The 26,734-nt window shown below is 55.6% G+C and overlaps 1 protein-coding gene and 1 long non-coding RNA gene across 3 annotated transcripts; both read left to right on the top strand.

The window, feature by feature from the left end:
* Nucleotides 1–950: 950 nt before the first annotated feature.
* Nucleotides 951–3,677, top strand: LOC133257772 (uncharacterized). The gene is made up of 3 exons (XR_009739698.1): nucleotides 951–1,462; nucleotides 1,929–2,305; nucleotides 2,911–3,677. It is a non-coding gene; the product is annotated as an uncharacterized LOC133257772 (long non-coding RNA).
* A 12,708-nt stretch (nucleotides 3,678–16,385) lies between these two features.
* Nucleotides 16,386–25,296, top strand: LOC133257770 (ficolin-2). 2 transcript variants are annotated; one of them, XM_061434163.1, is made up of 9 exons: nucleotides 16,386–16,538; nucleotides 17,793–17,906; nucleotides 20,301–20,363; nucleotides 20,774–20,809; nucleotides 21,738–21,770; nucleotides 22,163–22,290; nucleotides 22,756–22,885; nucleotides 23,755–23,889; nucleotides 24,863–25,296. In XM_061434163.1, exons 1-9 carry the CDS (start codon nucleotides 16,436–16,438, stop codon nucleotides 25,108–25,110), a joined length of 990 nt encoding a protein of 329 aa, XP_061290147.1. In that variant the 5' UTR covers nucleotides 16,386–16,435; the 3' UTR covers nucleotides 25,111–25,296. The 2 variants fall into 2 exon arrangements, with proteins under 2 accessions (XP_061290147.1, XP_061290148.1); XM_061434164.1 differs by lacking the exon at nucleotides 17,793–17,906.
* Nucleotides 25,297–26,734: the final 1,438 nt, after the last annotated feature.

Raw genomic sequence — 26,734 nt, 5'->3', positions numbered from 1 at the left:
AATGAACCAGTTCTTCCCATCAGGTGGCCAAAGTACTGGAGTTTCAGCTTCAGCATCAGTCCTTCCAAAGAATATTCAGGGCTTATTTCCTTTAGGATGGACTAGTTGGATCTCCTCACAGTCTAAGGGACTCTCAAGAGTCTTCTCCAACACCACAGTCCAAAAGCATCAATTCTTTGGCTCTCAGATTTCTTTAAGTCCAACTCTCACATCCATAGCTTTGATTAGCTCTCCTTCTTTATATCAAAGAAGGTTGAAATTTGCCTGTGGCTGGTGCTGCGTGCTGCCGGCCATGCATTCAGTGCTGCGTCAGCTGCGTGACCAGGTGACCCAAGGCCCCAGGCCACTCCTGTCATCAGCGAGCTCACAGGGTCCAGGGTGGCCCTCACGTCCTCTCATGCTGTCTGTGCAGGTAATGGGGTAACCGGGGGGCTTCTCAGGCCTTGGTCCTCTAGCTTGAAGGAAACTTAAAATATCTAGATGTCTGGGTTGCCCTGCGACTCAGGACTCCCTCCATCGGGGTTGTTATTAATATGACAACGTCGCTGATTTTTCTTTAGAGGGGCTTGTAGTAGGAAGTGGGGAGGCTGCTGTGTCTGATACCCAAGGCTGACTGACCCCAAGTGTTTCCTGAGCCGCTGCAGGTTGGCAACTCTTGAAAAAGGAGCCTGGCTCCCTGGGAGGCTGGGGATCAGTGGAGGTCCCCAGACTGTGGTTTTGGCTTACCCAAGAGGTGCCCCAGGGCCTGACAGGCTGCCAAAGAAAAAATCACAAGATGTACCCTGACCTGGTTTCAGTTCTTATTTGTCATCCCTTTTGAAACAATCTGTGGGGAAATTGCCCAAATGGAATGCTTACAAAACAGGTTATGACTCGCTCATGGAACTTGCTAGTTGAGTTTGGAAATTTTGGGGTGGATTCCTGAGCTTGGAGTGACCTGTTATCTGGCTTGCCCGGGACCAAAGGGTTTCTGGGACATGGAAGTTTCACTGCTGAAGTGAGGACAGTCCTAGGCAGATGGAACCAGTTGGTGAAGGCCCCCTATGGTGGCTGTCTGTGCCCAGAAGCTCCATCATGTTGATTGGCCAGTGGCCAGCCAATCAGAGGCTTCCCTGGGATTCTTCTCTTGTAGTTGCTGGGTCATGCTGTCTCTTGCCTCCAGCTCACAGACCAGGATGATGGTGACTTATCTGCAACTGAGCCCACGTTCTCTCTGTCTCTGGGGAAGGAAAGAGCCCAGGCAGAGACCCACATGGGTGCATGTGTGCTCCTGGGAGTCTGAAAGTCCACCCACCTGCCCTCAGCCACCTCTTGTCACTGAGAGGGCCAGGATAAGGGATGCTGGGAGGGTGGAAGGAAGCATGGTGTGTCCAGGCCTGAGGCCGGGCCCCGTGTTCCACTCCGCTGGGCAGAGAACTTGCTACCTGAGGTGCCTGCTCGGGAAGAAGGAGCTGAGAAGAAGGTATTTACATGCAATAAATGTTGAATTGCTCCCAGGGCTTCTCCGTAGCACTGTGTGTCTGGGATTAATTTTATCCATTCTACCCACATCTCGATACCCTTCAGCAAGGTTAATCCTGTCCTAATGCAGGTTTAAAAATTAAATCCACTGCAATGAACAAATGTCGTGGGCAGCCTCAGACTATTCTTTTATGCAGAGTAAATATGTTTGCACAATGGCTCTGGGAACAGAGCTCCAGAGCTGGTAACGTGTGCGCTCAACACGGCTTCATCTCTCTGCTCGTTTCATGCATTATATATGACGGTCCCCATCCAGCTCGCCAGCCTTCAAGTCAAGAGCAAAGCAGATTGTGTTCTGGTCCCCGGAAACAAGGAGCCAGGCAAAGATTTAGGATTTTAAGAATTAGTTTAACTTGGATGAGAACTGACTCCTGGGTTTTTTTTTTTTTTTTTTTGTCTGTTCACAGGCTTTAAAAATGCATGCAAGAAGTAAGCAACAGCCACAAACAAAACAAAATAACTCCTGCTTCTAGGCTGGTTTTCTCTGGGTTTCCAGAAGGTGACAATGACCTCCATCCCTTGCAAATCGGGAGGAGGACGCTGTGAGATCTGCTTTCCCCGCAGTGTCCTCGGGCCTGCAGACTTGATTAAGATATTAAACAGCACACGGGTGAGCCGGGTCTCCCCGGCTCTGCTGCCTCTGCTGGAGTCCTCAGCCTGATGCAAGCGCCTCCAATCCAGGGGTGCTGAAGGCTCTATGGGAATGATCTGCCTCCTGGGATATAAATTCCAATTTACTGTGACACAAACAATTACCCTGCAAACACTGGTCATCCGTCTTCAGGTACCTGGGGGATGTTCTGGCTGGTGTTATTATCTCCTGGAAATTAAAATGGCCCGAGGGTGAGGATTACTTCCTGCCAGAGCCAGGATGTCCTGCCTCCCCTGCCCCAACCTCTGGGCCTGGGAGTGGGTGGCAGAGGCCCTGGGTCACTGGAGGAGGAGCTGTGTAGAAAGCCTGGTGGCGGGGAGGGGGTTGGAAGAAGAGGCCCCTGTGTGGAACAGAAGGCCAGGGTCTCTCCCCTGATGGCCCCACTGGGCAGAAGGGTCCCCCTGTGGGGAGGGGTCTCCAAGGTCGGCTCCCCCCATCTAGGACTCCCCGTCTAGGCCTGCAGGGTGGGCCTCCCGCTCTAAGGACCCATGTGCCAGCGTTCCTGGTCCACCCCCCACCTCCCCCACAGAACTCTCCTTCTGAAACAGCTTTATTGAGAGCTAAATCACATGCACAAATGTGCCCTTGTTAACTGCACATTCAGTGCTTTATGTGTATCTGCAGCGCTGTGAACCTTCAGTGCATTTTGGCTTTAGGGGGCAGTGAATATTCTATATTCGAGAACATTCTAGAACATTTTTATCAAAGAAAGCTCGTATCCCTCTGTTTCGCCCCAGCACCCCTCCCCTGCCCCAGCCACCCCTAGCCGGTCTGCACGGCCTCTCCTCTTCTGGACATTTCGCATCAGTGCAGTGGGGCAGCATGTGGATCCGTGACCGGCTTCTCCACCAGTGCCGTCCGAAGGCTCAGTCAGCGCCTCATCGGCGCTTCTGCTCTGATAACATCCTGTTGTACGGACAGCCATGTGCACGTGCGTGCTAAGTCGCTTCAGTCGTGTCCGGCTCTGTGTGACCCCATGACCTGTAGCCCACCAGGCTCCCAGACCACGGATTACTTTCTTATGCATCAACCAATGGGTGTTGGGCTGTGTCCACCTTCTGACCACTGTGAGCAGGGCTACTGTGGACAGGAGGGTCACGTTCTCGTGCGGATGCCCGTCGTAACCTCCCTGGGGACTCACCAGGGAGTGGAATGCGGTGTTGAGGCGGCCCTGAGTCCCGGGAGCTTTCCCAGAGGCTGTCCTGGCCTCCTGAGCGGGCGGTGAGGTGGCCCTGAGTCCCGGGAGCTTTCCCAGAGGCTGTCCTGGCCTCCTGAGCGGGTGGTGAGGCGGCCCTGAGTCCCAGGAGCTTTCCCAGAGGCTGCCCTGCTTTCTGTCCTGGCCTCCTGAGCAACCCTGTTCCAAGTCGCTTTACACCCCCGTGGAGACACACCCTTGAGGGCTGGTCCCAGTTCCTGCAGAATTTAGGATCTTTCACCGCCCTGCCCCCCGCCCACCCTGAGCAGAGTCCAGACACAAGAGCTGGGGGACTCTTGCCTGCGCCCTGAGGTTCAAGCCGTGAAGGTACAACTGGGAGCAGGGCCGGGTTCTGCCAGGGTCCAGGGACACTGGCTTCAGGCTGCAGCTGGCCGGGGGTGCGTGCGGGGGGTGGGGGTTCCGGCTTCAGCAGAGAAGGGTCAGAAAGCACGTCCAGTCCAAACGACTCCTGAAAAACAGGGAAACTGAGGCTCCGGGAGAGCGGGGTGGCCCTGAGGCTGCAGACCAGCCTGAAGCCACGGAGGGAACTGCTCCCTCCCATCCTTCCCCGCCCCGGCTGCCTTGGGCAACACGGGACTGGAACGGGGGGCTCATCCAGCAGAGGGCAACCAACCGTCTTCTGGACTTGGTTGCCATCGGGTCTTACCTTTCATACTGGGTAGGTCTCCACCTTTGCCAGCCGAGGAAGAGAAAGGGGGTGATGGCCACTGAGGCTGGGTGATGGCAAGGCAGAGTTTATCCCTCCACCACCCGGAGTCTTTGAGCACGTGTTGTATTTCCCGAGCCAGAGCTGAGCTCCCGTAGGGCAGGAGCCCCCACATGTGTCCTGGCACACGGGGCTGAAAGAGCATATGCCCGGTGCCCAGCAGGGCCCACAGGACTCTGCGGGGGAGAGGAGAGACTGGCTCTTTTTGCATGCATGCATGTGCCTGTGCGTGTGTGTGTGAAATGGGTACATACGTGTGTGATGTGTGTGCATTGGTGCATATGTGTGTGTGCATGCACGTGTGTGCATGGGTATATACGAGCAGCTGTGTGTGCATGCCTGCTTGTGTGTATGGAAGTGTGTGTGTGTGTGTCTGTGTGAGAGAGAGAGAGACAGAGAGCGACAGAGAGAGAATGAGTTCTCATTCTAGAATAAAAGGGGACTGGTTTTTCTCAGCTCCATTTTTAGTGAATCATCATAGTTTTTCCTCATCAGATCATCTCTCTAGAAAAAAGCCAATACATTCAGCGGGTGTATCGGGTATGCCTATTGCACATATTGAACGGACATATTGACATACTGACGCATAGTAACATCTATTTTCACCAGTAACGATCAATTAGAAAATATGCTTTTTTCCAAAGGTGTCATGCACGGGGCAGGAACAGAAATCGTATGGAATCTAGGAATTAACCCGAATGGGAGACTCTCATATGACCTGAATATATAGAAAGACTCCAGGCCCCTCTGATGGGAAGAGCTAATGTTATAGAGATGCCAGATCTCTTCAAATTAACCCATAAATCCAATGCGACCCCAATCAAACAGTTTCTTGCAGAACTCAGACGTGATCTAGGATTTATGTGGAGGGTGTTCATTGGAAGGACTGATGCTGAGGCTGAAACTCCAGCACTTTGGCCACCTCACGCGAAGAGTTGACTCGTTGGAAAAGACCCTGATGCTGGGAGAGATTGGGGGCAGGAGGAGAAGGGGACGACAGAGGATGAGATGGCTGGATGGCATCACCGACTCGATGCACGTGAGTTTGGGTGAACTCCGGGAGTTGGTGACAGACAGGGAGGGCTGGCGTGCTGCGATTCATGGGGTCCCAAAGAGTCAGACACGACTGAGCGACAGAATTGATTAAGGCCCACAAAGAGCTTCACCAGCTTTATAAAAGAAGTGTGACTAGGGTGTGGACTGTCCTGCGAGATACAGGACATCCTGCACAAAGAAAGAAATGACTCCCATGTGGTCTTGACAATGAGCGGTGGACTGGATTCCAAAGTTCGGGGCAGAGACCACCGACCGCCTGTGGGATCTTCATTCATTACAAGGTGGTCCCACAAATCCAGTGGCAAAGGACAGAGCTCCAGACAGTTCCAGAAACTCGCCCATCTGATGGAGCATAATGATGAATCCCCGTGTGTGTGGGCGGGGGGAGGGTTACCTAGAAACTAGGAGGACCACAGGGAGTGAGGAGCCAGATGGGAGACGAAGAAGAAGAAAGTTAGAAAATGAAATGCAGGGGATTATCTTTGGGACGTCGGGGGAGGGAGAGACTTCATAAATAAAACTTTGAAAGCAAAAATGGTAAGTGCAAAAGACTCCAAGGCCAAAGCTAGTGGGGAGCCAGTGGGAAGGGAGCAGATGCCTGTACCGTCTGAAACCCGTGACTCACGTCTGGAAAGCACGCCGAGAAGGAGCGACCTCAGGGCGACGGAGAGCGGGTTACGCAAGAGGAAACCTGGTGCTACAGCGTGGGCGAGCTGTTGAGGACCCAGGCGGCCATCAGAAAGCTGAGGAGTGCAGAGGAGGGGCCCCGTGGGGACACGTCCATTCTGAAGGACAGTCCCTTCAGGTAGCCGAATCCAGGCTCCGCAGGCCGCAGGGCCTGGAAACCCACGTGGTGTGAACACTGGGCCCTGGGAGACTGGGGGCGACATGGGCGGCAGCAGAGGGTGGGCTTTGGGGTCACCCGGGAGACCGCCTAGGAAACACGGACAGGTCCAAAGCGATGCAGACGTGGCAGCCGAAAGCAGCAGGCTGAATGTAGATAAACGCACCGAGACTCACGTCCCTGAAAGTCTCGGGCTCACACACACGCACACGCATGCAAGGCCCACACGGCCGAGTGGAGAAAGCAGAATTCAGAGTGAGCTCCAGTAGGTACCACTTACCTATGTGAAAAGACAGGTACACACGAGCACACTTTCCGGGAATGTCGTTCAAGTCAGAAGGTGTCCCTGCTGATAGCTGAGGACGAGGAGGCGAGGGAGGGGGCCCGGGACAGACCCGACACTGGGGGCTGGCCTAGAAATCAGGTCATCGTTGGGGTTTGTGACAGTGAAGAGGCGGGGATTCCACAACTACGGGCCCGGTGTGACTCTCTCGAGCCGCAGGGGACGTTCGGCAGGAACGTCTGCTGACATTTCCAGTTGTCATGACTTGGGCCGGGGACGCCACTGGCGTGTAGCAGGCACTGGATGGCTCCTTTGGCAAGAGCGGTCTGGGCCAAAATGTCAGTAACGCAGGGCTGAGCGAGCCTGCCGTGGGGGAGTTGTTTATGGCGGGAGAAGGGACGTTTCAGGTCGATGAGGGGTGGGGAAGAGAAAGCTTCCTTCTGGCAGTTGACAGCCTGGCACAGTGCCACCCCCCTGCCCCCCACCCCAAGTTTTCAAGAATGTTCCAGGAGGGGCCCTGGGGGGGAGGTCTCCCCTTTGGGGACCCCAGGCACTTCCGCCTCACTGGGCCCCTTCCTCCACAGAAAATCATTAAAAATTGTATTTTACAACTATGGAGGTTCAAAGTTGAATATAACCTTGGCCATATTTATCTACTTTCTTCCTCTGATTTTAAAAGACATCAAGAACATTTTTGTGGACCCCCTAGCATCTGTCATGGGCTTCCCTGGTGGCTCAGTGGTAGAAGAATCCTCCTGCAATGCAGGAGCCTTGAAAGATGCAGGTTCGATCCCTGGGTGGGGAAGATCCCCTGGAGGAGGGCACAGCAACCCACTCCAGTATTCTTGCCTGGAGAATCCCGTGGACAGAGGAGCCTGGTGGGCTACAATGGGGTCATAACGAGCTGGACATGACTGAGCAACTGAGCATGCACGCACAGAGGTTTCCAGGGACCGTAGGCACTCTTGGAGCAGTGGGGGCCGCACGCCTGCGGAGCCCTGCCCCCCGAGGGGGCTGCCTTCCGGCGCCAGGTCTGGTCAGTGTGCACAGCAGACAGGGGTCCCCAGGACACAGCTCCCAGCATGCTTGACGGGGCAGCCAGGACCCAGCCCGGCTGCTGAGAGGCAGGGGCAGGGAGGGAGGCTGGGGTGGGGAGGACGTTACAACACCAGCAGCCAGAGGGCTCCTCCTCACAGGTTGTGAAACACCCACCGGAAACAGAGGCTTGACACAGGCTGGGTGGCGGGGGGGGGTGCTTGGGGGGCAGGTGGCCAGGCCTGGAGGGCAGCCCGGGAAGCCAACAGAGAGGCTGCTGGGAGGAGGTCAGGGCCAGGGGAAGGGTAGGCCCATGGTTCCAACTTACTATCCTCACTCCACAGGGTCCCCAAATCCACCCTGTTATCCCAAGTTTGGTGACAAAGAAGACTCAGAGAGGTCAAGCGACGGGCTCAAGGTGGCACTGCCTGGGTCAGGAGGACCCGGGCCTGGGGGTGCAGCCTGGGGCTCCTTCACGGCGAGCCCCGCGTGCTCCTTCTCCCCAGATAGAAAGCCAGGACAGCTAGTGAGGGCCCCTTCCCTGGGCTCCAGGCTGGACTTGACTTGGCAGGCAGCCTCCCCGCCGCTGAGCGGCTCCGGATGTAGACGGTCTTCACAGCCAAACGAAGGTGGCTTCGGGGGATATCGGGGGGACCCCACCAGGTCCGGCCGGCACACAGCCCCTTTCCTGAGGCCCTCCAAACGCAAGTCCTTGCAGGAGCAGGAAGGAAGGGAACCAGCGGAGGGACAGGGGACGTCCTACCCTGGGGGCCCCTCCCTCCTCCTGGGAGGAGGAGGCCGGGACTGGGGTCCTGGAGCAGCCAGCCCTCTGTGGGTTGGGGAGGGTTTGCACCTGTTCTCCCAAGGGCCCTGACGTTCCTGGGGTTGTTGTTCTGACGCTCAGTCGTGTCCGACTCTCTACAACCCCATGGACTATACTATCTGCTCCCTGTCCTTCACCATCTCCTGGAGTTGGCTTATCCATTGAGTCAATGATGCCATCCAACCATCTCATCCTCTGTGGTCCCCTTCTCCTCCTGCCCTCAGTCTTCCCAGGATCAGGGTCTTTTCCAATGAGTCAATTCTTCGCATCAAATGGCCAAAATACTAGAGTTTCAACTTCAGCATCAGTCCTTCCAATGAGTATTCTGGGTTGATTTCCTTTAGGATTGACTGATCTCCTTGCAGTCCAAGGGACTCTCAAGAGTCTTCTCCAGCACCACAGTTCAAAAGCATCAATTCTTTGGTGCTCAGCCTTCCTTGTGGTCCAACTCTCACATCCATACATGACTACTGGAAAAACCGTGTCTTTGACTATACAGACCTTTGTTGGCAAAGTAATGTCTCTGCTTTTTAATATGCTGTCTACAGACTCCCCTAAGAAAGTTGAAGGCTGAAAATGCCATGTTACTCACTGAAGCATTTCCCTCAAAGACCCATCAACTCATCAACAGAAATCAATAGTTGGAGCGGAATCCTGTTGATTAAAAAACCTCACTTTGCTGTGTCTCCCAGTCCTAAACAATGACTTGGTGCCCCCGCCCTAGGCCCCATTGGAAGACCCACTCTAATCCAGACTTCGAAATCTCAGTCAATCAGACCCACCCTTCCTGCTCCAGAGCTCTGAAGCTCTGGCAGATGCTGCGGCCCTCACCCTGAGCCAGGACCTAGGTGGGGGGATTCGGAGCTTGAGCATCACTGGGCGGGCTCACATCTCTCCTGAATCCACAGTCACGTGCAAAGGCCCCAGGAGAGCCCCGACGCGCAGCCCCTGGGACTGGGGTGGGGGGAGATGTGCGGGAGCCCCGGCCCTGGACCAGCTCCCTCAGAGGCAGTGGAACAGCACCTGTGTGTGCTGACAGCCAGCCTCCCGGGAGCCAGGCAGGACGCAGGGGCCTTGCGAATCCCCGTGCTTGCTGGGGACCGCCGCGCTACAGCAGGAAGTGATTCAGATCAGTGTGGCCACTGCAGGCTCCATTCCACTGTATTTAAACGTCCTTTTTGAAGTGAACAATAACACTTCCTCACCAGAGTGCAGAAACAAAGCGTGTCGGGAGAAGCTGGAGGACAGGGCCAGCCCCCGGAGGAGCCCTCCTGAGGGGGCTGCCACCCTGGCTGGGGCACCTGGCCGTCCTCTCCACAGTCTGCTCAGCGCACCTCATCCCAGCACGGCTGTGTGGAGCGGCTGCTTTTGAACTTTACGTACAAACGCAACCAGACAAGGTCTCCTTTCTGCTGCCACTTGCCCTGAGATGCTGTGCTTGTGAATTTCCATGCTGGTTTGGAGGAAGCAGGGACGCGTCTGTGTGACACTCTGCAGGTTTCTCCGGTTTGAACACACGTCAGGCGGGGGTCTGTCCGGCTCCAGATGGACACTTGGTCGCTGTGGTTTGGCGCGGGACGCTGTCCTGCCTGTGTCCTCTGCCCGGGCACGCGCTGGGGGTGGGGGCGGGGCCGAGCTCCAGGTCGTGCGTCATCAAGCTGGTGCAGGCGTGCAGGCCTCCGATCACTAACCAAGTCAGGGGTCTCATCTGTTTTCTACCGGCCACTGAAATGTCTCTTCTGAGGGGTCTGTGTAGGCCACTCTCCCACTTTGCACAGGAGCATCGATTTCCTGCAGTTCCTTCTTTCTTCTGCACACGGCAGTTTGTGACTGCTGCGTGCGGCTGATGGCTCCTCTCCACCCCCTGGCAGCTTTTGTCTCTCTCGGGGGTGTCGTTTGAAAGCCCAGTATTCTTAATTTCAATGTCAGTTTTCAGACTCGTCCATTACTTAGAGCTTTTCATTCCCGCATGAGATACCGCCAAAGTTGTCTGATGGCTTATGATGGGACCCAAGACTACCGTTCCGTCTTTCGCATTTGGGCCTGTGATTCTGCCAACATGGCTCTTTTTCTGCTGTATGGAAAGGGTCAAGTTTCATTTCTGGTTTTCCCATGTGAATACCCAGAAACTCACAGTGCTTATTGGAAGTTTATTCAAAGAGAAGAGGGCTGGGGGAGGGAGGGAGTGGGAGGCTGGGTGAGCAGATGTGAGCTCTTAGTGCATGTGTGGGTGCTAAGGCACTTCAGTCATTTCTGACCCTTTGTGACCCTACAGACCATGGCCCGCCAGGCTCCTCTGCCCATGAGCTTCTCCAGGTAAGAACACTGCAGTGGGTTGCCATGCTCTCCTCCAGGGGATCTATCCCATCCAGGGATCAAACCTGTGTCTCTTACATCTCTTGCATTGGCAGGCGGGTTCTTTACCACCTGGGAAGCCCAAGCTATTAGATGTAGGATGGATAAGCAAGGTCCTCCTGTGCAGTGCAGAGAACTACATTCAATACCCTGAGATAAGCCCTAATGGAAAGAATATTAAAAAGAACATATGTGTGTGTGTGTATAAAAGCAAATCGCTGCAGTACAGCAGAAATCACACAACATTGTGAGTCCACTATTCTTCGTTTAAAAAAGCTGGCCCTTTCCCTGTTGGCTCTGTGGAGTTGGCCCGTCATGCGTCGAGTTTCTGCGTGCGCCTGAAGTTGTTTCTAGATCCTTTATTCGGTTCTGATGGTTTGGTCTGGATCCTGGAGCTGGCACCACACTGTCTCAGTGACTTTATCTGCACGACAATTACTGGCATGAACTAGAGGAAGTCATCCTTCCTTGCTCCAGCTCAAGACATCCTAATCATTGGCCTTTAACCTTTAAGCAAATTTCAAATTCACCTCGCAAAGTTTCCCAATAAAAGGGGCCTTTAACTGATAATGCAGTGACTCTACGGATCAACTAGAGAGAAACTGGTATTTTTATGACGTTGAGCATTTGAATCCGTAAACAGAGAGTATTCTTTTAGTTGCTCTCTTTAAGCATCTCTCCTTCACACCTGATGTTTCTACATGGAGACTAGTGTCTATTTTGCCGGAATTATTCAGTTATTTGAGTTGCTGTCACTATTGCAAATGTTTAAAGTTCCTTTTTGTAATTCACTGTTTAACTATTAGGAACATAATTGAATTTTGCTAAGCTCATTCATGATAGGATAGGACACTGAAAGGGGAACTCCCCCAGGTCGGTAGGTGGCCAATATGCTACTGTAGATCAGTGGAGAAATAACTCCAGAAAGAATGAAGGGATGGAGCCAAAGCAAAATCAATACCCAGTTGTGGATGTGACTGGTGATAGAAGCAAGGTCCGATGCTGTAAAGAGCAATATTGCATAGGAACCTGGAATGTCAGGTCCATGAATCAAGGCAAATTGGAAGGGGTCAAACAAGAGATGGCAAGAGTGAATGTCGACATTCTAGGAATCAGAGAACTGAAATGGACTGGAATGGGTGAATTTAACTCAGATGACCATTATATCTACTACTGCGGGCAGGAATCCCTCAGAAGGAATGGAGTAGCCATCATGGTCAACAAAAGAGTCCGAAATGCAGTACTTGGATGCAATCTCAAAAACAACAGAATGATCTCTGTTTGTTTCCAAGGCAAACCATTCAATATCACAGTGATCCAAATCTATGCCCCAACCAGTAATGCTAAAGAAGCTGAAGTTGAATGGTTCTATAAAGACCTACAAGACCTTTTAGAACTAACACCCAAAAAAGATGTCCTTTTCATTACAGGGGACTGGAATGCAAAAGTAGGAAGTCAAGAAACACCTGGAGTAACAGGCAAATTTGGCCTTGGAATACGGAATGAAGTAGGGCAAAGGCTAATAGAGTTTTGCCAAGAAAATGCACTGGTCATAACAAACACCCTCTTCCAACAACACAAGAGAAGACTCTATACACGGACATCACCAGATGGTCAACACCGAAATCAGATTTGATTATATTCTTTGCAGCCAAAGATGGAGAAGCTCTATACAGTCAACAAAAACAAGACCAGGAGCTGACTGTGGCTCAGACCATGAACTCCTTATTGCCAAATTCAGTCTTAAATTGAAGAAAGTGGGGAAAACCACTAGACCATTCAGGTATTATCTAAATCAAATTCCCTTATGGTTATACAGTGGAAGTGAGAAATAGATTAAAGGGACTAGATCTGATAGACAGAGTGCCTGATGAACTATGGACAGAGGTTCGTGACATTGTACAGGAGACAGGGATCAAGACCATCCCCAAGAAAAAGAAATGCAAAAAAGCAAAATGGCTGTCTGGGGAGGCCTTACAAATACCTGTGAAAAGAAAAGAAGCGAAAAGCAAAGGAGAAAACAAAAGAGATAAGCATCTGAATGCAGAGTTCCAAAAAACATCAAGGAGAGATAAGAAAGCCTTCTTCAGTGATCAATGCAAAGAAATAGAGGAAAACAACAGAATGAGAAAGACTAGAGATTTCTTCAAGAAAATCAGAGACACCAAAGGAACACTTCATGCAAAGACGGGCTCGATAAAGGACAGAGATGATATGGACCTAACAGAAGCAGAAGATATTAAGAAAAGGTGGCAAGAATACACAGAAGAACTGTACAAAAAAGATCTCCACGACGCAGATAATCACAGTGGTGTGCTCACTCACCTAGAGCCAGACATCCTGGAATGTGAAGTCAAGTGGGCCTTAAAATGCATCACTACGAACAAAGCTAGTGGAGGTGATGGAATTCCAGTTGAACTATTCCAAATCCCGAAAGATGATGCTGTGAAAATGCTGCACTCAATATGCCAGCAAATTTGGAAAACTCAGCAGTGGCCACAGGACTGGAAAAGGACAGTTTTCATTCCAGTCCCAAAGAAAGGCAATGCCAAAGAATGCTCAAACTACCGCACAATTGCACTCATCTCACATGCTAGTAAAGAAATGCTCAAAATTCTCCAAGCCAGGCTTCAGCAATATGTGAACCGTGAACTTCCTGATGTTCAAGCTGGTTTTAGAAAAGGCAGAGGAACCAGAGATCAAATTGCCGACATCCGCTGGATCATGGAAAAAGCAAGAGAGTTCCAGAAAAACATCTATTTCTGTTTTATTGACTATGCCAAAGCCTTTGACTGTGTGGATCACAATAAACTGTGGAAAATTCTGAAAGAGATGGGAATACCAGACCACCTGACCTGCCTCTTCAGAAATCTGTATGCAGGTCAGGAAGCAACAGTTAGAACTGGACATGGAACAACAGACTGGTTCCAAATAGGAAAAGGAGTATGTCAAGGCTGTATATTGTCACCCCGCTTATTTAACTTTTATGCAGAGTACATCATGAGAAGCGCTGGGCTGGAAGAAGCACAAGCTGGAATCAAGATTGCCGGGAGAAATATCAATAACCTCAGATATGCAGACGATAGCACTCTTATGGCAGAAAGTGAAGAGGAACTAAGAAGCCTCTTGATGAAGGTGAGAATGGAGAGTGAAAAAGTTGGCTTAAAGCTCAACATTCAGAAAATGAAGATCATGGCATCCAGTCCCATCACTTCATGGGAAATAGATGGGGAAACAGTGGAAACAGTGTCAGATTTTATTTTTCTGGGCTCCAAAATCACTGCAGATGGTGACTGCAGCCATGAAATTAAAAGATGCTTGCTCCTTGGAAGGAAAGTTATGACCAACCTACATAGCATATTGAAAAGCAGAGATATTACTTTGCCAACAAAATTCCGACTAGTCAAGGCTATGGTTTTTCCTGTAGTCATGTATGGATGTGAGAGTTGGACTGTGAAGAAAGCTGAGCACCGAAGAATTGATGCTTTTGAACTGTGGTGTTGGAGAAGACTCTTGAGAGTCTCTTGGACTGCAAGGAGATCCCACCAGTCCATTCTGAAGGAGATCAGTGCTGGGTGTTCATGGAAGGACTGATACTGAAGCTGAAACCCCAGTCCTTTGGCCACCTCATGCGAAGAGTTGACTCATTGGAAAAGACTCTGATGCTGGGAGGGATTGGGGGCAGGAGGAGAAGGGGACGACAGAGGATGAGATGGCTGGATGGCATCACCGACTCGATGGACATGAATTTGAGTGAACTCCAGAGGTTGCTGATGGCCAGGGAGGCCTGGTGTGCTGCGATTCATGGGGTCGCAAAGAGTCGGACACGACTGAGCGACTGAACTGAACTGAAGCTCATTCGTTCTAAAAATTTTAGATTCCCCTGAATTTTCTACAAAAGTAATAGCAGCCTTGTACTTGCCTTTCCAACTCGTGTACATCCGATTTATTCTTTTCTGCCTTACTGCTCTGACAGTGACGCTGTGCATCTGAGCAGAAGTGGTGATGTACGAGCAACCTGGCTTGTGTTCACTCTGAGGGCGCCTTTCGATTTCCGCACTGACCGTGGTGTCGTCTGGGCAGCCGTGGCGTGTGGAGGTCTGTCTCCATGCTCCGCTGTCTCTGTTTGTCCCTGTACCTGTCGTCTTTTGTCCTCACGAGCCTGGTTATCTTGTCCTGCATTCTAAGATTTAATTTGAAAGGTATATTTGCAGAAATCATTTAAGTCTTGGGGTGGTAGTATTCTTCTGAGAAGACCTGTGTTGGTTTCAGCTTGGAGCAAGCAGGCAACCGTGACATAGGCAGCCCTCACCAGAGTGTCAAAGCCCAGGTGGCTCAGTGGTAAAGAATCCGCCCACCAGCGCAGGAGCCACAGGAGACAGGGGTTCGATCCTTGGGTTGGGAAGATCCTCTGGAGAAGGGAATGGCTACGCACTCCACTCCAGGCTACCCATTCCTGCCTGGAGAATGCCATGGACAGAGGAGCCTGGGAGGCTACAGTCCATGGGCTCAGAAAGCATCGGACACAACTGAGGGACTAACACTTGTGCTTCTGTTTGTCCTCTGAGGACAGGTGGCCCCAAATACCTCAGCTGCCGTTGCCAGAAATCAGATGCCCTCGGTTGATCCCACTTTAGGACATCTGAGCTTGACAGAGTCTCACGTTCTGGCATCTTCGTAGGCCCACATACTTCAGGGACATTAAAGTGATACCTGACTGTGCGATCAATGTCCCACCTGCAGTCATCCTATCAACAGTGAGAAGAACAGGAAGCACCCTGGTACAGGGAGGGGCTTGCGCAGATGGGGTAGCGGGGCTAACACCGGCCACCTCTCTCCCCGTCCAAGACCAGGTGAACGACCCTGCACGAGCTCCTCTCCAGCAGACAAAGCTCAGATCCGTAGCTGGCTGGGGGCTGAGTGATGACTGAGGCAAGGCGACCTCTTTCCTCCTCTGTCTCAGGGGGCTGGAGCCGCCGCACAGCACTGTGCCGAGTCGGCGTCATCCCAGAGCCCACGGAGATGGACGCTGGGCCCTGTGCACCTTTTCAAAACCTCAGGTTTGGCCATCAGTGCTGCTTTCCTAGTTAGACAGTAAGTGTGGTTAGGATGCCAGCTCACGCACGCTGCCTAGAGAAATGTGAGTCCATGAAGGAGTTTCGCCCCCAGCTCCTCCCCTCCGGCACCACCCTGCTCTCCTTAGTGACCCTCTACACGTCTGCAGAAGCCCTTCCCGGAGCGCCACCGCCTGTCCTGGTTCAGGGTGATCATAGTACAGGTGTGGAGGACAGCCTCTGGGATCTGGGGGGGCAAGGCACAGCCTCACCTTCAGGTGTCAAGACCAGACCCGGTGGTCCTCGGAGCCTCGGACAGACTCAAGGAGATGTCTGGCTCCCACCAGCAGAGTGGCTTCAGTTCCCCCACTGTGAAATTCAGATCATAGTGTCTTCCTGATGGGGCTGCTGTGAGTAGCATTTGGCACCTAAGAAGCACTCAGGATTTTTTTTTTTCTCTTCCCCTGTGTTAGGTGCTTAGTCATTAGAACATTCTGGAAATCAGGTGAGGGAGGGAGGGGTCTTGCTGCTCCTCATACCCCAGTCAAAGCCTCGGCGTGTTGCCTGGGCAGAGCTGGGTGATAAGGAGGGGGTCTGGGGATGGAACTTTCCTTAAGCCACAAAGAAGGCAGACCCCTTCCAACGCAGGGGTCCTGGGAGCTCTCTCAACCGGCAACAGGGTATCCTGCCAGCAGAACTAAGCCCAATTCAGTGGGCAGCCTGGTGGGGCCCAGAGGGAAGGAAATGCCCTTTGCCATCCTCTGGCACCTCCTGTGGGTGTAAGCAAAGAGGCAGGAGGAAGTGGGCGTCCCCCTGGAGTGGAGAAACCGCAGGCCCAGACAGGGGCTGGCTTCCACTGCCCGCAAGAGCTCGGGCACAGACCGCAGGACATGGAGCTGGGAGGCGCGGCCAGGGCCCTGGGGCCCGGTGGCCCGCTCCTCGTGTGCCTGTGCTTCGGGACCCTCGCTGCCCAGGCTGCAGACACATGTCCAGGTGAGATGGACCTGTTTCCGGCCCCTGAATACTGGAGCTCCCCACTCACTGACCATAGGTAGCATCCAGGGTGAAACCCTCTATCCGCACCTTGTGAAGACTCAGCAGCTCAGCTGCAGCTCAGCTTCATCCTCAGACTAGGAGACAACGAATGGCCCAAGGCCATGCAGGAGGAGCGGGAATTTAATCTGTGTCTGTCTCCCTCTCAAGCCTCGGATTTGCTCCATGGAGCATCCAGTCAGGTCTCGGCTCTGCAGCCAAGAAGGACAATGCCCCCTGCTTCCTGTCTTTGCCTGGACTTTTTAGAAAGGTTCTCTAATCCCAGGGCTCCCACGCTCCCTTGGGGTTTGTTACTGCAGATTTTTGGCTTTCATGCCAGGTTTGAGGTATAAGGGTGGGTGGCCTCCCTTCCGATCTGTGCAGGGGGCTGCGCCCACGCCTGGAAAGAGATTTCCCCGAGGACAGACCAGTCTCACCGTGAGTTGAGGATGTATTTGTGGGGGAAGCATAAACTTGTCCCCCTGAGAGCATCTCTGGTGGAGACAGATTCCACAGCAGCAGCTCCGGTGTCTGCAGCGTCTCTGTGCCTGGCTGACTCCCACACACTCTAAGTTGTCTCTCGTGAGGATGTTTTAGTTTTGAAATCAACAAAACTAATTTTTCTTTTTTTCCCGAGAAGGAAATGACCCCCTGGTTCCTGTTCTACTGGAATTTGCTCTGTGTTTTTAGATCAAATGCATCTTCTCTCCGGGGGGACCTACAGGGACCCCTTCCAATTCAGGAGCTCTTTGGTCACAAGTCCGAGGCCTGGGGTTGAAAATGTTATGCTCTCCCCAACCCCCAAGTCTTATAAATATTTATTGTTGTTGTCATGTAGTGGAAGTACATGCCGTGAAGTATAAGAATCTAAAAATCTGCATTATCTGATCTAATTCTCCCCACAGCCTTATTTTTGTCCCCATTTGGATGCCCAGAACTCAGAGGGGTTGAGTGACTTGCCCAAAGACACACAGCATGGAGGTGGGGGGCTGGGAATCAGGCAGGGTGGATTCCATGCCCAGGCGTGGCCTCCCCACTTGACCAGTGCCCACCAGAGGCAGGAAGCTCACTGCCAGGCTGACCCCTCATCTGAGACCAGTGACACCAGCTGGAGCCAAGGGACCAGGTCGCCTTGTAGCAGACACTCTTGGCTTGGGCGGCATGTCGCTGGCCCTGTGATGAGCGCCCTGACCCCAACTCCACGTTTCTCTGCAGAGGTGAAGCTGGTGGGTCTGGAGGGCTCCGACAAGCTGTCCATCCTCCGAGGCTGCCCAGGGCTGCCCGGAGCCCCAGGGCTCAAGGGAGAGACGGGTGCTGCTGGACTGAAGGGTGCGTGCCCCGGGTGGGGACGGGGCCGGTGGACTGAAGGGTGCGTGCCCCGGGTGGGGGCGGGGCCGGTGGACTGAAGGGTGCGTGCCCCGGGTGGGGACGGGGCCGGTGGACTGAAGGGTGCGTGCCCCGGGTGGGGACGGGGCCGGTGGACTGAAGGGTGCGTGCCCCGGGTGGGGACGGGGCCGGTGGACTGAAGGGTGCGTGCCCCGGGTGGGGACGGGGCCGGTGGACTGAAGGGTGCGTGCCCCGGGTGGGGATGGGGCTGGTGGACTGAAGGGTGCGTGCCCCGGGTGGGGGCGGGGCCGGTGGACAGAAGGGTGCATGCCCCGGGTGGGGATGGGGCTGGTGGACTGAAGGGTGCGTGCCCCGGGTGGGGATGGGGCCACAGAGCTCCGGCTCTTCTCAGACCAGAGCCTGAGCAGGGCTGTGCCCGCTGAGGCACCTCAGTTGGGAAGTTTGGGTCACGGGTTCTGCCCAGAGGTGACCCCGGCGCCCCCCGGCACTGCCGTCCCCAGAGCAGGGTGCTGGTCTCAGCTCTTCTCAGCTCATGTCTGGGTGTCTTATGGAGCATGCGCTTCCAGGCCCTTGATCAGGACTGGCTTTTCCGTGACCGTTGGCAGGAGCTCTGCACCTCAAGCACCCGGTGAACTCACCTGGAAACCGGGGCCCCAGGTTTTCCTCCCTGCACCTCAGAGGAGAAACCCGGGGCTCCGAGATGCCAAGCATGGCCAGGGAGGGAGGAGCTGGGTCTCCACCCAGTGTGAGGGCCCCCAGCACTCCACACATCTGCCCACGTGGCAACCCCCCTCCTTACAAGGCTTGCGGCCCTGAAACGGGCTCTGAGATGGGGTTCTGCTGGGGGACCCCGGGAGGAGGGCACTTCTGGTCCGCAGCCTGCCAGGGGCTGTGTTTACTTGGCCACAAGCGGAAGCGGCCCTGCCCCTCTGTCCCACCCCCACACCCCACTCCCCAGGGCGGTGAGCCTGTTAGTAGACCCCTGCCCTTCCGTTTACTGAGCCTGGGGCAGCCTCTCCCGACCTCCCATCAGTGCCTGGGAGGAGGGGAAGTGGCCCTGGGTGGTCCTAGCCTCCTGCCAAGGTTAATAATGCAGACCTGGGCCTCATTATTTCTTGGGCTCCAAAATCACTGCAGATGGTGACTGTGGCCATGAAACTAAAAGACACTTGCTCCTTGGAAGAAAAACTATGACCAACCTAGACAGCATATTAAAAAGCAGAGACATCACTTTGCCGACAAAGACCTGTCTAGTCAAAGCTGTGGTTTTTCCAGTGGTCATGTACAAATGTGAGAGTTGGACCATACGGAAAGCTGAGCCCTGAAGAACTGATGCTTGTGAACTGTGGTGTTGGAGAAGACTCTTGAGAGCCCCTCGGACTGCAAGGAGTCCAACCTGTCCATCCTAAAGGAAATCAGTCCTGAATGTTCATTGGAAAGACTGATGCTGAAGTTGAAGCTCCAATACTTTGGCCACATGATGCGAAGAGCTGACTCATTGGAAAAGACCCTGATGCTGGGAAAGATTGGGGGCAGGAGGAGAAGGGGACGACAGAGGATGAGATGGTTGGATGGCATCACCGACTCAATGGACATGGGTTTGAGCAGTCTCCGGGAGTTGGTGTTGGACAGGGAGGCCTGGCGTGCTGCAGTCCATGGGGTCGCAAAGAGTCGGACACGACCGAGCAACTGAACTGAACTGAACTGGGGCTTCAGGCTGCTGACCCTCCCCCTCTGGAGGTGGAGTCGGAACCTTCCCAGTGGGATACGTAATTGTGTCTGACCTCCCTGCATCTGAGTTCAGCTGGTGATTCAGACAGTAAAGAATCTGCCTGCCATCCATGAGATCCCTGGGTCTGACTCCTGGAATGACAACCCACTCCAGTGTTCTTGCTTGGAGAATTCCATGGACAGGGAGCCTGGTGGGCTGCAGTCCGTGGGGTTCCAAAGAGTCGGACATGACTGAGCAGCTAACGCTGTCCCCTGCATCCAGGGTGGAGCACAGAGAGCTGGGCCCGAGGCTCGCGACTCCAGGTGCCCCCGTGTGATAGGGTCTGTGAGGACGTGTTCCTGGCCCCAGCCCCCGACTGGACGGCAGAGCTCTGTGCGGTGGCGTGGACCTGGGCCTGCTCCACAGAGGCCTGCAGGAGCTGGACGCCGGTGGCGCCCTGGGGTGCCGGCTGTCTGCAGCGGGGGCCACGGGCACTTGGTCCCCACTGTCTCCGGTATCACCCTCAGGCTGGGGCCCGGTGGCAGCAACCCTGAGGATACTGGAGCTGGGATGGGAGGGTCAGGACTTTATTTCTCAGGGCAGACAGAGCTCAAGTAAGGTGCCTCAGATGGCCTTTCCCAATGGTGTGTCTTTGGGATTTACAGGAGAACGAGGTTTGCCCGGAGTCCCTGGGAAGGCAGGGCCGGCTGGACCCAAAGGAAGCACAGGTGATGAAGAGCTGCAACCCCCAGCAGGACCCTGGGGCCTGTCTACAGAGCCGGAGAGTCAGACCGAGAGGGGCGGGGAGGCGGAGAGAGGGGGGAGAGACAGAGCGGGAGGGCGGCGCGAGAGACACGGCCTGTTTTACCGCCCGCGTCCTGAGAGCCTCGAGGCGGCGCGTGAACAGGCCCAGGGTCCTGGGTCCCCAGCAGCCTGCTGTGACCCAGGGAAGGATCCCAGGCCTCACGTTCCCAGCCGCCCACCCGCTCCACCAAGACCCAGGCATCTGAAAGCCGTGTGAGCGTGAAGCATGCGTGAGGCTGAGCCACCCCCTGAAGAACTGAGCCTGGGGTGGCTTCCAGAGCGGAGGGTCGCTATCCACTGACAGGCGTCCTCTGCGTCCCCTGTCTCTCCCCAGGAGCCCAAGGGGAGAAGGGTGCACGTGGAGAGAAAGGTGAGCCCCTCCCCTCCCCGGGGGCACCCGGCAGGCTTTGCAGGGGGCTGGGGGGGTGGTCCACGAGGCCTGGGTCACATGAGGTGTCCCGGGGCCCAGGAGAACGTCTGGGTGAGGAGCTCAGACCATGCCCTGGCCCTGCCTGTCCAGCCCATGATTGGGGCAGAAGGGCGGTCCTCGTGGTTGGAGGCTGGAGGAGCCCGCAGCTGCCAGTTTTGCCCCGGGGAGACTGGCAACACTGATTCAGTGCATGACTGTGGACGTTTCGCCTTTTCTTTTTTCTGATTTATGCCCATTTATTTAAACATTTCTTAAAGTAAGAAAAGGTAAAATACCAAGACACAGTCAGGCTTCCAGGCGGCACTGGCGGCAAAGAGCCCGCCTGCCAGTGCAGGGGATGCAAGAGACATGGGTTCCATCCCGGGGCTGGGAAGATTCCCCCAGAGGAGGGCATGGCAACCCCCTCTGGTATTCTTGCCTGGAGAATCCCCGTGGACAGAGGACCCTGGCGGGCTACAGTCCACGGGGTCACAAAGAGTCGGACACGAATGAGCACTCACAAGACACCGTCACATGCTTTGACGACAAGTACAAAGTGCGCTGGTTGGGGCCAAGCATACCCCAAACGCCCCCAGGACTTTCCACGACCAGAGGCTCTGATGGTGGAAAGTAACGGGCCCGGAGGAGCTGACCCTCAGTGCTGGGAGCCTCAAAGCCCAGGAGAGGCGGCCGGTACGGTGGTCCAGCCAGTTCCCCCAGCGAGCCCCGCGGCTGAGTCTCGGAACCGCTGCCCAGGGCTGGGGGCTGTCCGTCCTGAAGAGCTGGGCGATGGTTTCCACTGTCAGTGCCGTGTTCATGGAGCAGAGGGGCTGATGGGCCCAGGGCTGTTTCCAGACGTGTGACATGCGTGTCCTCTCTCCCACAACAGGAGAGTCGGGGCAGCTTCATTCATGTGCCACAGGTGACTGCACACACGCCGACCCCAACCCCAGACCTCAGCCAGGACCTGCTCCCGTGGGGGCGGTTGACCAGAAGGCCAGCTGCACAGACTCTGGTTCTAGCATCCAGAGATGAAACATTCTCTGCACATCTCACTCCCCAGTTACAGGCAGCTATTGCCTGAATGACGTGTGTCTTCCACAGCGGTCTTCCTGGGGAGCTTATAACTTTCCCTGGAAGGCGGGGTGCCCAGACCATGGTGGGGACAGCTCTGGGAGGTGGGGGTGGTCTCTGTCTGTCCCAGGCCTTGGTGCCACCGTCCCCCAGGCAGGTGTCCCCTCCTCTGCCCCCTCCCCTGCCCCTGCCCTGCCCAGGCTCCTGATCTGGCATCCATCCCCCCATTTCCCCTCCCAGGACCTCGGACCTGCACGGAGCTGCTCACCAGGGGACACTTTCTGAGCGGCTGGCACACCATCTACCTGCCCGACTGCCGGCCCCTGACTGTGCTGTGTGACATGGACACCGACGGCGGGGGGTGGACCGTGAGCTGCCGGGGTCCCAAAGACGGCCGCGCGGCCCGTGGGCAGCGGTGGGCGTGTCCAGGAGGCTCCTTTGGTGGGAGATCAGTCTTTAGAGGCCTCTGTGAGACTGTCTAACCCCAGGCTCAGCTGACCCCGTCCTGTCATTGAGGTTGGGAGAAGCAGAAATGTCGGGGCAGGGACAAGGAGGCCTGTAACCCCAGGCCATGGGCTGAGGCCCAGAAGTGCCCACTCCTCTCCAGACACGTGGCTTTGGGCTTATCGCCTGCACTCTCTGAGTCTCCATGATCTCCCTGGCCACATGTAGGTACTCCCCTGACGGTCCCCGGGGTCTTTAATGAGACCCACATCCGGGGCCCCAGCCTGTGGAGCGCTGTGAGCTACTGGTGCTGTGCTCACGGGTGGCGGGGCACCCCACAGGGGGACGGCAGCAGGGGCCTGTCTCCCAGCACCCCCCTCCACGCACAGGTTTTCCAGCGAAGGAAGGACGGCTCTGTGGACTTCTTCCGGACCTGGACCGCGTACAAGCAGGGCTTCGGCAGTCAGCTGGGCGAGTTCTGGCTGGGGAATGACAACATCCACTCCCTGACCGCCCAGGGTAGGGCCACGGCGGGGGCTCTGTGGTTGGGGGGCCTGCAGCCCACAGCTCCTGACCCTAGTCCTGGGCTGTGTGGAGCAGAAGGCCTTGCCCCTCACGTGCTCCCCTCTGACAGCAGGAAGGCTATGCCTTTGCCAGCAGGGAGGCACGCTTCTCAGACTCTCTGAGGGTCAAAATTGGGAGAAGGGGGGTTATTGGAGGGAAGATGTCTTCTGGTCTCAGGACCAATCAGACCTTAGAACCGGAGACGAGGAAGTGGGCAGGAGGCCATCTGGACTAGGGTGGCCCTCCTCTCTCTTCCAGTCGTCAGTCCTGCCTTGAAACTGGGCTCTGAGGCCCACAGAACCCCTTCCCTCCTTCTCCCGGTCACTGCATGTGGGGGTCCTGACACGGGCCCCCTCAGCCCACTGCTCTGTTTCATAGAATCAGCCTCACGGGTGGTCCTAAGTTCAACTGTAAACCTGTGAATCCTATTTTAAATTCTTCCACTACCTCAGGGCAACCGTGAAGGTGTCCACTCATGTGCCTGAAATTCTTGCAAAAGAAACAAATACAGATACACTTTCCTGCCCTGGCATTCACAGCGGTTTGCAGGAGAATTTAGGGTTTCCAGTAGAGTGAGGCTTCATTCCATTCAAGGAATACCAACTGTGGGATTTGGGGCGAGGCTGGTGGAACAGAAGGGAGCCATCGGAAGTCAGGGAGCCCTCCCTGGAGCCTCACATCCACAAGCCTCTCACACCTTCCCCGCTGAATTATCCCCGAATGCCAAGTTCAGACACGCCTCTAGAACTTACCCAAATTCTCACCTCCTTTGCCTGGAGGCGGAGGGTCCCTTCTGCTTAGACCTGAACACCTTCCTTCGACAGGAACCAGTGAGCTCCGGGTAGACCTCATGGACTTTGAAGGCAACCACCGATTTGCCAAGTACCAGTCATTCAGGATGGCAGATGAAGCTGAGAAGTACAAGCTGGTCCTGGGAGCCTTTGTGGAGGGCAATGCAGGTCAGAGTCTGCACGGCTCACTGCAGTGGCCAGGGCTTCAGCTCGGGGTTGGGGAAGCAGAGAAGCTGCTGGGCGTCCTGGCTCTGCCTCCCCGAGAGACCCTGGACTGGGGGCTCCCCTCTCGGGGCCTGGCTTACCCATGTGTGATTGCAGATAAGAAGGTGCCTGCGTTTCTATGTAACGTGGGGGCCCGTGATGCTCTGAGGTCACTGACCCCGTCCTGCTAACACCTGGGAGAGAACGGTCATCTCACAGGAGGCCTTAGAGCCCCATTCCCAAGTGGCTCCACAGAATACCAACCCTGTGGGATGTTCTTTGCCAGAAAGACCCCCTGGTCACAGACTGTGGGAAGGCAATCCTTGTGGCTCATCCTGGAGCTTCCAGGGTACACTTGTGTTCAGAAATGGGGCCAGATGCCTGCTGGACTGTGTTGAAGCAGAGCTCCGGAGAGCAAGGCCCTCCGGGATGCTGGAGGGGATGGCAAACGGGAGCCTTCAGGTGCCTGTTTGACACACATGGTCTCCTCTGAGCCGCCAAGGAAGGAGCAGGGCAGGGACCCTTGACCATGGTGTAAGTGAGGCCCAGGCAGGCGTGGGGGGCGTGGATACTGCGGGGGCCAGAGGGGAGCTGCACGCCCGGGACTGAAGCTGCAGCCAGGGCCCCCGGTGAGGCGGTGCTGGGCCCCTGGGATGACCAGGGCAAGCCAGTGGGAGGGGGCAGGGCCCAGGAGAGAGGCGCAGTCTTGGGGAAGAGAGGGGCCCCAAGGTCCTGGAGGTCTCCGGGGAGCCAGGAGGAAACAGGTGAGGCTGGAGGGAGGCTCGCGCCCTGGTGCAGAGTTCCGGGACCAGGAGGCACCCTCTGCCCCATGGGGGTCTCCAGAGGGAGGTGCGCTGGGTGGGCGGCAGGGCCCCCCGACGGCGGCTCCCTCTAGGACCAGCGACACCCCACTCCGCCCACTCCCCTCCCCGAGCAGGTGACTCCCTGACGGACCACGGAAATCACTTCTTCTCCACCAAAGACCGTGACAATGACGAGAGCCCCTCTAACTGTGCCGCGCAGTTCCAGGGGGCCTGGTGGTATCACAGCTGCCACTCGTCCAACCTGAATGGCCGCTACCTCAGGGGGCTGCACACGAGCTACGCCAACGGCATCAACTGGAAGTCGTGGGGCCGGTACAACTACAGCTACAAGGTGTCGGAGATGAAGCTGCGGCTCACCTAGGCGCCCGCAGCCTCCACGGGCTTCGCTCCATCCCCGGCGAGGGCCAGGCCCCCACGTGGCCCCCGCCGCCCCTCTGCCTCCGCTTGTAAAGACCCACAGGGTCTAGTCCCTCCTGTCGGCGTCTGAATTCTGAGCCCCGCAGCCTCACCAGAAGAACCACGGTTTTAAAGAGTTTGCTTTCTGACATACTTTTTCCTGGCGGTTTTCATTTGCGTCCTTGAACTTGAGCTTTTCTGAGCATTTCCCCCACGGCCGATCTGCTGCAGGGGCTTCTGACCCGGCCGAGCCAGGGGCAGTTCAGGCCCCCCTGTAGCACATGCAGTCCCCAGTGTCCCCCAAGCATCAGCCGCAGCCTTAAGCTCCCGCCGTTAATAGACGGGGCAGCCCCCTCCATCCCCTAAAGGCTCCTGCCTCCTCCCACCTCACTCCCAACATCACACGCTTTTAAACAGGTCACTGTGGGACTAGAAGACTCTCATTAAAAGGAGGGGCATTTGCTATAAATAGGGGCTTTCTGCTTCCACGGTGCAGTGCGTGCTCTGGGCCAGCCTTCCCCGAGAGCCGCTGAAACGCCAAACACAGGTCCGCACAGGACAGGGGCTGCATCTGCCCAGCAGAGCGAGGGCAGCTGGGCAGCCACGTGCTAAACCCCAGGGGCAGAAGCCTCCCTCCGCACAAGCCTTGGTCCCTGGACCATCGCAGACCTCAGGGTACGAAGCTCAACAGCCTGATGGGAGACGGAGGAGAGTTGTCTGTCTCTCAGGCCAGGGAGACGCCTCTTAACTGAGACTGCAGAGGAGCCGGGTGGAAAGGGAAAGGTTGATGGGTTCAGCCGCATTCACTCAAGAGCCTCTGTTTCTCAAAGGACTGAGTAGGAAACGGAAGGAAACTCACCCAGGGACAGAAATCCCTTGTGACACGTGTGTGCGTGTGCTGCTGCGTCCAGCTCTTTGCGACTCCATGGACTGTAGCCCGCCAGGCTCCTCTGTCCATGGGATTCCCATGGACAAGCGATATCCCAGGCAAGGGTGATGGAGTGGGTTGCCGTGCTCTCCTCCCAGGGATCTTCCCAACCCAGGGACTGAACCCGGGCCTCCTGCAGCTCCGGCAGTGGCAGGCAGGCCCTTTACCGCTGGGCTCCCAGGGACGCCCTTTGTCACACATAGGTTGCTAGCTTTCTACTGCTGCCTCAACTCATTACCAACGCACGAGGAAAATGTGTTATCACAGGGCTGTGGGCTGGAAGTCTGGCATGGGCGTGACGGGACTAGAAGCAAGTTGGCTCGAGCGCTGGTTCCTTCTCTAGGCTCCAGGGAGCGTGCTCTCTCGCGGTTCCAGCTTCCGGAGCTCCTGGCCCTGCTTGGCTCAGGGCCCTCCCCATCTTCAGGGCAGCAGGAGTGCAGCCCTCTGGAGGGCCCCTCGGCTCTGAAGGACTCTGGCATCTGGCTGGGCCCACCTGGGCGTCACAGGCCCTCTCTCCGCCTCCAGATCCTTCGTTTAAGCACCTCTGCCAAGCCACTGTTGCCGTGTAAGGTGACGCACTTCCAGTCCTGGGGATCAGGCAGGAGCTCTTTAGCAGGGGGAGCATATTCTGTCTACCATGACTCATTAAAAAAAACCAGGA

This window comes from Bos javanicus, chromosome 11, assembly GCF_032452875.1.
Source record: "Bos javanicus breed banteng chromosome 11, ARS-OSU_banteng_1.0, whole genome shotgun sequence".
Taxonomy (NCBI): Eukaryota; Metazoa; Chordata; class Mammalia; order Artiodactyla; family Bovidae; genus Bos; species Bos javanicus.
Note: the sequence above shows the minus strand (reverse complement) of the source record. Positions and strands in the feature narration are given on the sequence as shown.

Coding starts and splice junctions, on each gene's coding strand:
- LOC133257770 (XM_061434163.1), top strand. CDS start 16,436: ATGGAGCTGGGAGGCGCGGCCAGGGCCCTGGGGCCCGGTGGCCCGCTC. Junction 16,539..17,792: donor GGCTGCAGACACATGTCCAG/GTGAGATGGACC, acceptor GTTTCTCTGCAG/AGGTGAAGCTGGTGGGTCTG. Junction 21,771..22,162: donor GCTTCATTCATGTGCCACAG/GTGACTGCACAC, acceptor TTCCCCTCCCAG/GACCTCGGACCTGCACGGAG.